This window comes from Desmodus rotundus, chromosome 10 (genome assembly GCF_022682495.2).
Source record: "Desmodus rotundus isolate HL8 chromosome 10, HLdesRot8A.1, whole genome shotgun sequence".
In the NCBI taxonomy this organism is placed as follows: Eukaryota; Metazoa; Chordata; class Mammalia; order Chiroptera; family Phyllostomidae; genus Desmodus; species Desmodus rotundus.
In genome coordinates, this window is record NC_071396.1 from 7865219 (window position 1) to 7880118 (window position 14900).

General features: G+C 42.9%; 1 protein-coding gene across 3 annotated transcripts in view; it reads left to right on the forward strand.

The window, feature by feature from the left end:
• The window catches only part of TGFB2 (transforming growth factor beta 2), a 66945-nt gene extending 52745 nt beyond the window's left edge, over window positions 1-14200 (forward strand). For 2 of the 3 annotated variants that reach the window (XM_024576144.4, XM_024576145.4), the window contains 5 exons: window positions 6144-6276; window positions 6399-6509; window positions 8163-8340; window positions 9436-9589; window positions 12368-14200. In XM_024576144.4, coding sequence (XP_024431912.1) covers window positions 6144-6276; window positions 6399-6509; window positions 8163-8340; window positions 9436-9589; window positions 12368-12526 — 735 coding nt within the window. In that variant the 3' untranslated portion in view covers window positions 12527-14200. The remainder of the gene's footprint in view (window positions 1-6143; window positions 6277-6398; window positions 6510-8162; window positions 8341-9435; window positions 9590-12367) is intronic. The other variant, XM_024576146.4, reaches the window with a different exon arrangement.
• Window positions 14201-14900: the final 700 nt, after the last annotated feature.

A 14900-nucleotide genomic window follows, 5' to 3' on the forward strand; every position in this document is an offset into this window, starting at 1 on the left:
ATGCCTGTCTGCATGAGCGTTAATGTGGGATTATCAAGATTTCCACCCAGAGCGTCCGATTCCTCCCACATTAAAGTAGTGAACACCTCTTCTTGAAGCTGCTAGCGTCAGCAAACCAGAACACAGGGTGCGTGGAGCCTTCCATGCTTTGTTCCCCTCTGTCGTTTTGGGGCTTGATCTCCCCTGGGAAGAAATTCACATTGACACCCACACAGCTTTCCCCTCATAGCCACTGAGGGCCAGGGGCTGATGGCTCAGCACAACCAGTAATTGTCCTGGGGAGCCAGGACAAGAGCACTGCCTTTGGAGTAAAAATATAGTTTTCATTTTTTTTTTTACTAAAAAATTAAAATTTTTTTAATTTTATATTTTTCAGCTGGAGTGAAGAAATAATAGAAAGTTTTTTGTTTTATGATTTGTCTCCTTTTTAGGACAAAATCGGAGGGGAGCATTCTAGTAGGGATACTCGTTTAAACACAGCATTTGGGACATAAAATATATAATTTAGGGGTGGTGTTTAGATTGGGCTTCCAGAAATGAGAGGCACATCTAGGATGACAGGGTGGTGGCTCGTTGTGTCTTAAATACTGATCTGAGGAATCTGAAGTTTATTCACCAGACAGTGGAAGCTTCTGGAAGATTTTGACCAGGTAAGTCACTTGATTATAATAATCATTCACATCTATTGAATACCAAACATTGTAATAGGCTCTTTGCTTTCGCTGAGTCATTTAATTCTCTCTAAAAAAAAAAAATGAGTGGGTTTTATTAACCCTTTCATAAACAGGAAGGTCACCGATTCAGTACGCGATGGTATATGTTCGCCTGACTTCAAAGCCTGGGAAGCTTTTCACTACACTAGTGATTTCTACACACACGTGGGCTTCTCTAAGAAATCTCAGGGACCACAGAGGAAAGGGGATGGAACGCTCGTCAGTTGGCGAAGGGGCAGGACTCCTCACACGTCAGGAGAAATCTTTGGAGACAGACGTGGTGGAGAATGCATCGTATTGTTTTGGAGCAGATGACTCCCACGTGGCTTTCCAATGCCAGCATTTGGTGGTACTGAGGTCGGTAACTCCAAGTCAGGCAGATCTGGGAGGGTGGAGCTCATAGCCAGCACGGCGCGTTTTGTCTTGCGTTTACTAACCGGCGCTCACCACGAACGTTCACATTGACTACATTGAAAGCATTCAATGCATTTCAAGACAACAAGATGCGCTGATGCTAGTTAAGCTGCTGTCTGGTTTTCTCCGCTGCCCCATGGTGAAGTTTCCCTTAACATTAGAAGTCTGGTTGCTTTGGCTTCTTGGCTCTCCTGTAGGTCTGTTGATGTCTGAGTATGCAAAGTAAAATAGAGTTTCCAACGTTTTCTTATAGCTCTTTGCAATGCCTCATAGGACTGGAAGGGTGTTCTTCACGTCTAAGCCAAATCCTGAGTTAAGTTGCGGCATTATGCCTTTAAGACTTAAGATTTCCTCTAGCTATAATTTTGCATCTAGACTGCTATTTCTTTTATTTATTTATTGCCCTGAACTATTGGATAACACCAGTGACTTTCGCTTCTATCCACTCCCTGATTGGCTGCTTTCCAGTGGCAGAGAGATGAATGCATCCTTTTATGTAGGGAGTTTTGTAATTCAGTGAAGAGCTTAGCTTGCCAAAGGCGAAATGTGGATAATTTGAATATAATATAGATAATGTGGTGAAGGTAACATGCCAACATCACTGTGGGTGGTAGCTAAATGATAGACAGCTAAATCTCATTTTCAATGTATTAGAAGCTCTCTTTGCTAATTCAGTAAGGAATGGTTATTGCTCTGTTATTTAAAGAAAATGCCAATTAAAGCCAAGGATTCTTGAAACATTTAATTGACAGCCCCCGAGAACCTCTGTTTTGTTTTCTATCTCTATGAATTTGCCCATTCTAGGTACCTCAGAGAAGTGAAATCATATGTCATCGGTCCTTTTGTGCGTGCCTTATTTCCTTTAGCATAATGTTTTCAAGATTCATCCCTGTTGTACCATGTATCAGCATCTCATTCCTTTTTATGGCTGAATAAAGTTCCACTGTGTGCACATCTCTGGATGGACACTTAGGTTGCTTCAGCTTTCAGCTACTGCAGGGAACGCTGTCGGGAACATCGGTCTCTGTCCAAGTCACTGCTTTCAGTGCTTGTGGGCGTACACCGAAGAGTAGAACCGATGGACTCTAAGGCACTCCACCCGAGTTTAAAAAAAAACAAAAACAAAACCCACAGCTTGCTTTCCTTCTTGTCCTGTATTTCCTCAGTTTCTAGACAATTTAATTAACGTGTATAATTAACAATATCGAGTTCAACTATCATGAACAGGTTTAGAAACATATACAGTTGCCACCTGTGAAGTGTACAACTCAAATGACGAGGCCAGACTTGCTGGGAACTTATGTGACAGGAGCTTTCTAGCAATGAGGCCCAGCATTCAGTGGGCATCAGCTAATACATATCGCAGAACAAACGGAGCATCCTGGCTAACCGGGCCAGTTGTTAAGAGAGTTTCTATCATTCAACTAAATTTTCTTTGTCATGTAAAGACATATAAAGAAATTTAGAAAAACACCTGTAGCTGTACAGAAAACATCTGTATGTTCACGACTGTTAACACCCAACACACTCATCAGGAGATTAGGGAAAGGCAGAGACAGCAAGGCTGAAATAGAATGGGAAGTTGACCGATCTGGCCATTTTTGTATAAAGTCTTGAGTTTAAGAAAGGGACTGGTGGATAAGAGCAGAGGGTTGGTTTTCTTCCCTTATAGTCTCATTTAGTGTGGGTGATAAACGGAAGGTAAACAGGGAATAAGGAGGTCGTGCCTATTCTTAGAAAGAAGATACCTTTGAAGTCAAGACTGGAGACTTTGAGACATGATTGGAAGGGTTTCTAGCCAGTTCTGAAGCGAAATCATGAAGCTGGGGGAGGTGTACTTTTATATAGCATCCTTCATCCTGGTTTTGAGACCCACGTGATTAAAGGTTTGGGAAACTGCCCCTGTAAGTATCAGCTTCAGGAACTGGGTTTATTTAGCTTACAGAGGGAGAGAGAGTGCTCCAGCATGCTGAGGGGGACTTAATAATAGCCTCCGGGAATATGAGGGATATTCTCTGAGTGATGGAGAGCAGCTGTTTCCTGTTCGCATGGAGGACCAGACCAGGAAGAATGAAGTAAGCTCCAACAAGTACGTGTGAGAACTCCTTGGCCAGAAAGCTCGAGACAGCAAACCCACAGGCCCAAAGTCACTTCCACATTTCAGAATCATGTAGCTGACTAGCTGTCTTTCTTGGGTGGTTTAAATTGCCCTGGTCTTGAACCTCTAAAAAGACACAGAGGACCTGCCACCCACGTGACACTACAAAGTAGTTCATTGTCAGAACTTACCAGTGTTTGCCCTCTGTGGCTAAGAAAGCACTTACCTCCTAATGAGATTTTACGAAGAAAACTGTTTCAGAGTATTTTTGCTCTTCTTTGGTTCGCTTTTCAAGCAAAACCCTCCAGATTTATTCTTTCGCTATACGGTGAAGAATTTCCATAGATTTTTCCAGTGCGCTTCCTGCCTATTTGGTTGATATGGTCATGATTTATTTTTTAAACTCTGAGACTACATATACTTATATGTATTATATTTATGTTTCTACAGGGGTGTCATAGATATATTAATTATATTATATGTAATAAAGTCAACAGCGAAAGCAATGTTTTGTTCTAGACAGTATGTCTCAATGTTAAGGGTATGAACATGAATAAGATATACACCGTGCTAATTGGGAGCAAAGCAGATACACAAAACATTATAAAATAATGCATCATTATAGGAGGTCAGTTAGGGGAAGTATTTTAAGACAGAAAAAATGAGTTCTGGGTGTATTAGTTGTTTTTAGGCAATGAGGCAGATGGAAATGCCCGGAAACTTCTCCACCATTGTTTTGTCATTGTTATCCTAGATTAGGTTAAGTATACCCTTTATTCTGAACTGCTTAAGTGGTATCTTATTTGCCCAACTGGGAGTGTTTTCAAGGCGAAGTTTGACTTTTCAGAGGATTGGCAGCTGTTCGGCTTGGTTTTTAAAGTTATAGGTTCACGTCAGCATTCACTTTGCATGCATTCCACATTTCATACTTTCATCTTGTACCCACAGTGATTATAATCTCATTAAAAATCTTCGCCTCGATCACTTCGCGTTCTCTGTCACCTGGAAGAGGGTATGGGGGACTCATGTTCCAGCCCCAACTCCCCCAGCTCTATGGCCTTCACACTCCAGCTCTGAAGTGGGAAAACAATAGCATTGCTTGGAGATCTCTCTACCCTTGTTCACTGTGAGACATGGGGAGAGCTACTTAACCTCCCAGAGTTCGCTTTTCTTAATCTACCTTACAGCAGTGTTTTGAGAATTATATTAAATTAAATAACATGTGCCAAGGCCAGAACCCAGCTTTGCCCAGCCCTCCAGTCATATGTATTTGCTTCTTTAATTCACAAAGAACATCTCTTGCCTATTGGAAGAACCCTGATTAGATTCTCTCCACTTAGTGGGGTTTGTTGGACCTTAGTGACAAGGTCGGCTAGTAGGGTTTATCTAAAATTCATGCCAGCACCTCCGAGTCCAATTGTATGAATCTCTTTCCTTTTGTAAACTTGCTTAATCCAGAAAAAAAAAAAAAAACCCACTCCACTATAATGCTAAATATTCTAGGATGCATTTGTTGCCAAATGACCTGAGACAAATCATATATACTCACTGAAGAGAAGTGTATTTTAAAATCCACAGGAAGATTATTCATGTTTGTTTTACAAGGTTTAAAGGAGAGTAAATAAATCTTCTAGACATTCAGATAGCCATTCAATTAAATCAAGCACTGTGCTTTGAAATGACATCAAATTGAAGTCACGTTCCCTGGGGAAGCTTATGAACCTGTTGGAGAGACTCAAGCCATCTGTCTGAAATGACCACGGAAGAGTTAGACTCAATGTCGGGAGGGCGATATAAAACAGCACAGGGCTTGGGCCCCTAAACCCTGAGGAAAGGCAGGCTGTAGCTCTGGGTAGGGAGGTCATATCGCTCTAGGAGACTTAGGATCCTGGGTTGGCTGGTTCCGAAAACACCAGGTGGTGACTGCTGGAGGCAGGGGGGTGGAGGGAGGTGGATGGAGGTATGAGGGGGTAAACGGTGGTGGACAGACCCTTGACAACTTTGGGGTGGTGAACACACCACACAGTGTTCAGGTGAGGTGTTGTAAGATTGTGCATCTGAAACCCGGGCAATTTTGTTAATGCGTCACCCTAATACATCCACAAAAAAAAAGGAAACAGACCCATTGTCATTTAAAGACAGAATGTTTTTAGCCCCCAACAATGTTCACTTCCTACAGAAATTCAAGAACCTCTGCAACTGCTGTTTATTTATTTGAAGTAAATGCATCCTTCTAAATCTTAATGTTCAGGCTGATTTGCTCTGAGACCTTCACCATGTACCGGGCCAGACCTCTCCTGCCCAAATCCGTTCTTAGTCTGCGGGATACGGAATATCTTTATAAATCATAGCAAGTCACACCGAGCGTAAAACTCCCAGCTGGAGACTTACCTCAAGAGCTGAGGCATGCCGCGTTTTTTAATGCCAGTGGATTTAGGAACCGGGGTCAGGACCTTCCTCTCTTTATTAGCAGGAGATTTATAATCCGGGGTCCTGTGGAGGGTGAGCATGGGCCCTCTGACCCAGGCCCCTCCCCACATCCCAACTCCCGAAATTAAATGTCAGGAAACAGAATAACAAAACCATTAACTTCATAGTGCAGAATTTATGGCTGACGTCTTGCAAAGCTTATGTCAGCAAAGAAAAATAATTACTGTCACTTTCTTTTAGACACTCGGCTTTATGGTTCCTGTCACTTTTATCCTAACACACAGCTGATTTAGTAGCTCTGTTTTTCATGGCGAATGGCCTGGTGTGATGTTTTCCTGCACATGGCCACGCTTTCGCGAGGACACTGCGTGGATACCCTGGAGTGGAGCTAAATTTAAATAGGGAGCTGGAAGACCGTTCCCAGCTCTGCTTTTGTCCTGCTGTTCATATGCCAACTGAGCTCTGTCCCTCCCTCTTCTCTCTTCCAGATTCTCAAAGCCAAGGATGTAACGTCACCAAACCAGCGCTACATCGACAGCAAAGTCGTGAAAACAAGAGCCGAAGGAGAATGGCTTTCCTTTGATGTGACCGATGCTGTGCACGAGTGGCTCCACCATAAAGGTAACCCCCACCCTCTGTCGACCCCCCCAGATGCCCAGTGACCCTAAGTTAGTCCAAGTTGACTGCCGCTTTACGGGCATAGATGTGCATGCAAATGACCTCCTTGACTTCATGTTTTCCAGACAGGAACCTGGGATTTAAAATAAGTTTACACTGTCCCTGCTGCACCTTTGTAGCATCTAACAATTACATCATCCCCAATAAAAGCGAAGAACTAGAAGCAAGATTTGCAGGTAACTGAAATTTGGTCGTCTGAGGTGTGGTGGGGAGGGCCTATGTTGTTAATCTCGCGGGGGATGAAGTCAGTTCGAATGTGAAAGTGGGATTGTTTGGGGAGGCCTGGGGAGTTTCACTAATCTGGGCCAAGGTATGGTTGGAGAGAGATGTGTGAAGGCAGAAAGGATTGGAAGAAAGGAATTGCTTCCTGGTTTATGCTGCTCGATGCCCAGTGACGGCTTGGCAATATTAACTGACGGAACAACCCTTCACATTGTTCAATAGTTAAGCTCTTTATTCAAACCAATTTTCCACCTATGCCAAGCATTCAAACAAGTCCCCAAAACCAGCATCAGGACCCCACAACTGTATTTCAGAGAAGAGGGAAGTCCCTTCACTCCATAGCCCCTTCAGCTATCTCCTGTGTAGGGGACCACTTCACGTTGACTAGCTGGTGCCCAGTGTTTTGACTGCCTTCCTTATCAGATTTGTACAATCGTTTATAAACTCATAACAAGGCCGTAGTTTCCTCCAGGCCCTTGCTGACATGTTAGTGAATTAGCCAAAGTCTAGGTCAATGAGGAGATCCAATGGTGTGTTAAAAGGTTTTTTTAAATCCTCACCCAAGGATATGATTTGTATAGATTTCAAAGAGAGAGGAAGGGAGGGAGAGGGAAAGAGAGAGAGTGAGAGAGAACATCGATGTGAGAGAGAAACATCAATTGGTTGCCTTCTCTATGTGCGCCAACTGGGAATCGCACCCGCCACCTTTTGTTGTACTGGACGACGCTCCAAACAACTGAGCCACCTGGCCAGGGCCAAAGGCTGATAGATAATGAGTCATTGGGTGACGAGAGGTTGAGAAGGAAGTGGGTACCATGTGCGGGTGCAGCACCACCAGGTCAATGAGCCGATTTCCTTTCCCTAAGGGGCACTGTCCACTTGCAGAAGGCCATAGTGGCCCCAGCTCATGGAAAGCTCCTCCCTGGGGTTGGGAGATTTATTTCACTCTGACACCTCCTCAGGATTCCCTCGGAGAGGAGATTAAATGCTGAAACTGGTGGTCTCCAATGAGTGCTTTGGGGCGCTCGAGTTTCTAACCCTCAGATGGAATCAGGGAGGTGTTAAGGATGTCATAAACTCAATGAAAAAGCCCTTTCTTCCCAGCCTCCCCAAGTAGCATTAGGGAAGGCAACTTCTGTTTCACTGGAGCCTAATTCACTGCACGTCAGTGTCAGGCTTATGTTCGTTAGGAAAGGCTTTTGTGTTCAGTGGTCCCAAGAAGACAGTGAGCCTGCGGGTGACCAGGGAGGTTCTGCTGCTGTGTGTTCAGTCATGCAAGGGTTCGAACACAGCCTGCCCCGAGGGTCAATTCATATCAACTGCCTACATTTCCCTGGGACCAGAGGTCAAAGACTTCTTTTGTAGTGACTTTCAGAAGCAGCAAGCCCTGTCTTGGAGCCTGAATGGCCATCTGACAAGAGCCCCATTTAGAAGTGTCCATTGTCACCCGCTGTAGTCCTGTGGTACCTTATGTTTCTGTGGGGAGTGACCGTTGCCAGTCATCACTGCTATTTGTGACAATATAAGCAAACAAACAAAAAAATAGGGCTGATAATATTTGATGAAGGTAAAGCTAAATGTTGATTACCCAAATGCGTTTTTTCAAGGTATTGATGGCACCTCCACATATACCAGTGGTGATCAGAAAACTATAAAGTCCACTAGGAAAAAAAACAGTGGGAAGACCCCACACCTCCTGCTAATGTTGTTACCCTCCTACAGACTTGAGTCACAACAGTCCAACCGGCGGAAGAAGCGCGCCTTGGATGCAGCCTATTGCTTTAGGTAAAGAAAACAAAAATAAAACGAAGGAATTGCGTCCGGTAGCTCTTGCACTGCCTTTGCCCATTCTTTGACCCGCACGCACTGCGTAAGGCCAGGCACAGAACAGGGTGGCCATCCCATTCCCTAACATCACTCTTCCCAGAGGCTTAATATAGTTATTTCCATGTTGGACTCATCATCTCGTAACCTCCCAAATCCTTGGGGAGCACTTTGGGGCTGAAGAAGAAAATCAGCTCTCTGCTCCCCAGAGCAAGTGGGTCTTGTTAGGGAGACTCGCCATCTGTATGAAGCCTTGGCCCTCGCTGCGCACTGCCTGCGGTCATAGCTTTCACAGTAACGGAGACGAGGGAGATGGAAGAAGAATGTTCTTTGTCCCTTAGCTACAGGATACATGGGAAGCGAGGGCCACACAGAGTTATGCCCTTTCCCACGTGAGTCCATGGAGGGAGAGTGTGAATGTGCTTCCAGGGTTTCTTATCAAGCCTGCTAAGAGGCGAGCTCTTTCCCCATTTCCAGAGCTGTGGGGCCGGGAGGGGTCCTCACTGATTAGGTGCACAAAGTGTCACAGTTCATGAGGGACTTGGCGTTTTGGGGTGGTCAGGGCCAGTGTTTGTACTAAGCAAGACGCCATGTTTCTTGATCTTTGGTTCATTCCTAGATCAAGAAACATGACATGAAATAAAGGGTTTACTGTCAAAGGAAAATACCCGAGGTGTGGAGCTTTGGAAATAACTGCTGCGCTTCATCATTTTATGTTTGAGGCTGGATGGCCACTCCGTGCAGTGTTGGGTGGAAAGAGGTTGGTCTCCACCAGCCACTCTCCACTTCTATCTAGTCCATCATGGGCAAGGCTTGATTTTCAAAGTCACATTCAGGGGGGTCGTGGTGTAGAATTGCAAAGGGAGAGTCATCCCAGCTCATCACCCTAGTCCCCCATCATGAAGGTCACTTAGATCACAGTAAAACCATTAAGACCTGGCCTGTGAGATTTGCTTGTAGATATTTGTCCAATAAATGAATGAGTCACTTTTCTGGTTGGGGTGAGGGGCAGGGGGAAAATAAGCTTTCAAATCTCCATTGCTCTTCTTTTAACAGAAATGTGCAGGATAATTGCTGCCTGCGTCCACTTTACATTGATTTCAAGAGGGATCTTGGGTGGAAATGGATCCACGAACCTAAAGGGTACAATGCCAACTTCTGTGCTGGGGCATGCCCGTATTTATGGAGTTCAGACACTCAGCACAGTAGGGTAAGCGTTTGGTTGACTTGTCTCTTCTCTTCTTGGCTTGCTAATCTATACCTGCTGATGACATTTGACCCTTGAACAATGCAGGGATCAGGGGTACTGACCACTCCTACACACACACCGTTGAAAATCCATGTGTAACTTTTGACTCCTCTAAGAGTTAATGTCCGTCATCCCTCTGTATCTACAAGGTATTTGTTCCAGGGCCCTTCACAGATACCAAATCTGCAGGCCCTCAAGTCCCTTATATAATGTGGAGTAAGGTGATGCCCGCTGTCAGCCCTCCCCATCTGTGATTGGCTGAATCTGTGGATGCAGACATCCGGGATATGGAGGGCTGAGTGTGTACGTGTTGAATCTAAGTGGACCCATGCAGTTCACACATGTGTTGTTCAAGGGTCAGCTGTGTTTCCAGATGAATTCCAATTGTCCTGGTGCCAGGTGGTAACATGGAAAGAAAGAACATTGAGACTTCAGCGGATGCTTTGGCCAAGTGAGTCACTAGCCTCTGACAGTTAGAAAGTCATTTCACTTCTTCAAACCTCAATTCTTATCAGTCAAAAAGAATGTCTCCACTCAAAAGTATGTTTAAAGTAAATAATGCCAAGCTCCAGAGTTCATGTGAGGAACACAGAGGTGATCTGTGAGGACAGAAGGCCACTTCAGAAGGTCAGGCTTAGGTTGGGTGCCAGGGCTTCCAGCCCAGATTAGCAAAGACCTTTCCTATGTAATAACGGTATTTGTCCAAATGCTGCTTTCTGGTGCGTGATGATGAAAAGGACCACCTAGTTATCTTGTCCAAATCTCTCACTTTTCCAGAGAGAGGGGAATCTATATCGTGTAGGTGACTTGCCCAAGATCAGACAGCTGGTAACAAAGCAAAGCTTGGAAGGCAGGCTCCTTGTTTGATAACTAGGCCCCGGTACGCTCTGCCTTACTGAATTCCACTCTCCAAGTGTGGCTGCCATTGGAGTTACGCCTCTGTAAATCTCCTTATTAAAGAGGCATTAGAAAAATCAGCTTCACCGCAGGGTAGGAAAGTGAATCTACCGCCAAGAGCACAAAACGCATTCGGCTGCACTCAAGAGTTCCAGGGTTATCAATTATTTTAGACAATCCGTATTTTCCAAATTCCTCTTTAATTCCTATGAAAAATCATGCGTTCACAGAACATGAAGTCTATTTATTTATAAATGCCTCCATATGCTGGGCTTTAAATTGATAAATACGCCCCACGCACCCCCCTCGCCTTCCTTCAGCTGTTTTCCCAAGTCCCCTGTAGATTTTGGCACCAGGAGCTGACCATGTGCTTGGCCCCGTGAGAGAAGCTTGCTCATGCCTGTCCTTCTGTCCGAGCTCTCCGGCCAGGCGGCTTCCTCTGGGCTGTGGCAACAGGAGCTGTAATGTGGGCAAGGTCCCGCTGCCAAGTAGAAACATAATTCCCCCTCCCAGATACACAGAGGGAGTGTGTGAAGGCAGAGCTCGTGCTTGTTTTCCAAGGAGAGAGGAAGAATAACTGTCCTGGTCACAAATATGTGGTTTGGACAGCTACCCAAGAAGCCAGAGGTAGCTTAATAAAGTAGTCAGTGTTACCGCGCTGAACAGATCTTCTGTCTCGGGCTGAAAAAATCGCAGTGAATCTCGAGGAAAAGGTCACTTGCTGTTTGCCTAACACATTAACGGCATCCTTGGAAATGACTGTCATCGCCGGGGAACCTACATACTTCCCCTGGTAAAAGTCACGTTCCCCTTTGAGAAAGAAGGGGGTTCACAGTTCAGGACAGGCTGCAGAACTTTCTCCTCTGTCTGTCTGTTTTAGGGCTGGCTAGCCACTGCAAAGCCAAACGGTGGGTGGATTCTTGTTTGTGTTATTGTTGGAAGCCAAGTGTAAGAAAGTGAACAATTAAAATATAGATTGCTTTTGACGTTGTATTTATGAAGCAATGATAAGTGAAAAGACTTTTTTCCTATTTATTTATTTACCGAATTCATGGGTTAATAAAATCCTATAGGCTTCAGGTCTATAATTCTACAGTGCATCCCCTGTAGGTTGTATTGTGTGTTTACCACCCTTATCTTTTTCTCTTTTAAATGAAAATTTAGGTGACGTTAAATTGACCTGAGAAGGTCCTTAGCATAGAAAGATTTCACACTTCAGACAGGTTTTTTTTCTATACCTAAGGGTAGACTGAAACTCTGATGGAAGTGTTAGTAAAAAGTGTGATTCTTCTACTTACCCGTGTATTCATTTCTTCATCTTACACATGAGTCTTACTTGACCAGAGAACAATTACTCTAAGGTAAGAACAAAGTCTAAAGATTGCCTTGACCTCACAGAAAATTTTCTCTGGACGGGAAGGCAGAATGTGCGTTCATGAAACAACTTTAGTTGCAAAGAAGCGTAGAGACAACACCAAACACTAAGAGAACCGTTTGTTTGGAACCCCTGAAATGTATATACAGCAAAGCAGCGATCAAAGAGAGGATTTCCTGGAAAAACCGTAAAATCTGTCAAATGAGCAATTTTGTCCATTCTGACTTTCAAAGAATCATTTGTTTACAATGTATGAAAAAGGGACTCTGTAGGAAACTGATGAATTCATTGATTACTAGGGACACATACCATTTTGACCATGAGTGGGAGTTAAGACAAGAAAATTGTAAACCAAAAGTTATTTAAGTGGCCCATTCAGGGCCATGGCTGATAAGAATAGGGAATGATTCCTGCAAAATGAATTGCCTTTTGCTTGTTGTCATCTCTTCTCTCTGGTGTCCTTACAGGTTCTCAGCTTATATAATACAATAAATCCGGAAGCGTCTGCTTCTCCTTGCTGTGTGTCCCAGGATTTGGAACCGCTAACCATTCTCTACTACATCGGCAAAACACCCAAGATCGAACAGCTCTCTAATATGATCGTGAAGTCGTGCAAATGCAGCTAAGATTCTGGGAAAAGTGGCAAGATGATAATCGCACGACGATGATGATGCTGATGCTGATGCTATGACAACAATAACAATGTTCATAACAGGAAACATAAGAGCCTTGTTCCATCAGTGTTTTTAAAAAATTCTTTGAAAAAGCGGTACTAGTTCCAACACTTTGGAAGTTTGTGTTCTGTTTGTTAAAACTGGCATTCGAAACAAAAGAAAAAAAAAAAACAAACGTTGAAGGCTTTATTCTACATTTCGCCTACTCTGTAAGTGAGAGAGACAAGAAGCAAAACCTTTTTTTTTTTTAAGAAAAAAATAAACACTGGAAGAATTTGTTAGTGTTAATTATGTGAAAGAAAAAAAAAAACGAAACAGGAAAATCCCGTTAAGTGGAGTTGCTGTACATACGTTCCTAATCCCGGGCCTCACTTGATTTTTCTGTATTGCTATGCAATAGGCTCCCTTCCCGTTTTTACTCTTAGAGTTAACAGTGAGTTATTTATTGTGTGTTACTATATAATGAACATTTCATTGCCCTCGGAAAATAAAACAGGTGTATAAAGTGGAGACCAAATCCTTTGCCAGAAAACTCATGGATGGTTGAAGGAACTTGAACTCAAACGAGCCAGAAAAAAAGGCCATATGAGCGGGATGAAAACCCAACTGAGTTCTTAGATGGCCCAGCCAAGTCGGTGTTAAGATAAAGACCCTGGAAACGATGCTATGTACCAACTGCCTAAGGAAGCTTCTTGTAAGGTTCAAAGCTGAAAAGCCTGTTAATAAAGGAAACTTTCAGTCAGAATAAATCTGTAAGATTTTTTTCTTCCTTTTAATTGTAAATGGTTCTTTGTCAGTTTAGTCCACCAGTGAAATGTTGTGATGTTTTGATGCATACTCGTCACACTGCAGACCTAGGACTCTTGCTGTCTAGTTATGCCATAGGTTTTTCTTAGTTTCGGTATATATAACCATACCTGTATTATTACAATAGATGGGTGTAGAAGCCAGTATAATTGGAAACACATCTGCAGACTTTTTGTGCAACCTATTAAATCAAAACATTAACTACTTTGCGTGTAATGTGTAAATTTTTACCATATTTTTAATGTTCTGTAATAATGTCAACTCTGATTTAGATTGGACTTAAATGTGGGCTTTTTATTTTTATTTTTTTAACAATCACTCAGAACTGTGTTTCCTTTAGCTGGCTAGTGTTTTTGAGTAAAGCCCCTAGATTTTGACTTGCACTAAAAATACATGTTTCATAGTATTTGCTCCACTGTGCTTTATAAATTGTCCATTTTTATAATATAAGCTACCCGAGTCCGCTTGTCCTTTTTTCTTTTCCGGAAAAGATGGATTTGATTTCAGTCATCTCCCCTCGTCTTCAAAGCATCATTGCTGATCGATTCAGACATTAAAAAGCTTCTGTTTTAGGAAAATTCGGGACGAATGTACATAGAGAGACAATTGAGGTGAAATGTTTTAGTTTTAGCATGTTTCTGACTGAAACTCAGCAACTGAGCCCAGGAACGCTTCTCTACCCTGGCTCAATCAGTATTTGTACAGAACCCTACTGTCATCAAAAAGCAGACAGTTCATAGGCAACTTCTTTTACTTTTATTAGGCTTGTAGTGTTCAGGGTTCAATAGAAAGACTTGCCTTTTCATTGATTTTTTTTTTTTAAGGAAAAAATACAGGTCAGCACAAATCATTTAGTTTATCTCACTGAAATTAAGGTTTTTGTAGATATTCTAGGAAGGTTGAAAAGGCACAAACCAAATTCTCCCATGTTCAAAACATATTTTTTTCCCTGTGAATAAGCATTCTCTAGATCTGAGGCTAGCACTTACGTTGCTTTAATAAATGATTTGCTACATGATTGCCAAGGCGGTAACCTTAGGTCAGAGTTTGTGGAAGGTGTCAGTTTGCCCATGGTCCCTTATTTAGCTTTAAGATAAAAATTCATAGGTCGAACAATGGAATCTGCAGTTTCACTTAAAAAGCAGCACAGTGAAGGTAAATCCAAGGGAAGTTGTTTGATATAGTAAACTTCTTCTTCTTTTTTTTCTTTTGGAACTTCCTGACCATTAACGAAAGGGACAAATTGGATTTACAAGTTTGAAAACTGGAAAGGCGAGAGATGGAAAGCCACGGTAGTGAACACCCCTTCTGGTAGATGTACCCCAATCCCACACTGGAGTGTGTGGATTTATTTTCTCTTCCACGTTTCTATGAATTCTATGTAAATCACTTTTATTTCTGCAGGTATTTTCTTCTCAGATAGCAATGACATTTTGTTTTGTATTATTTTGTCTCTCCTCATGAATGCACTGATAATATTTTAAATGCTCTATTTTAAGATCTCTTGAATCTTTTTTTT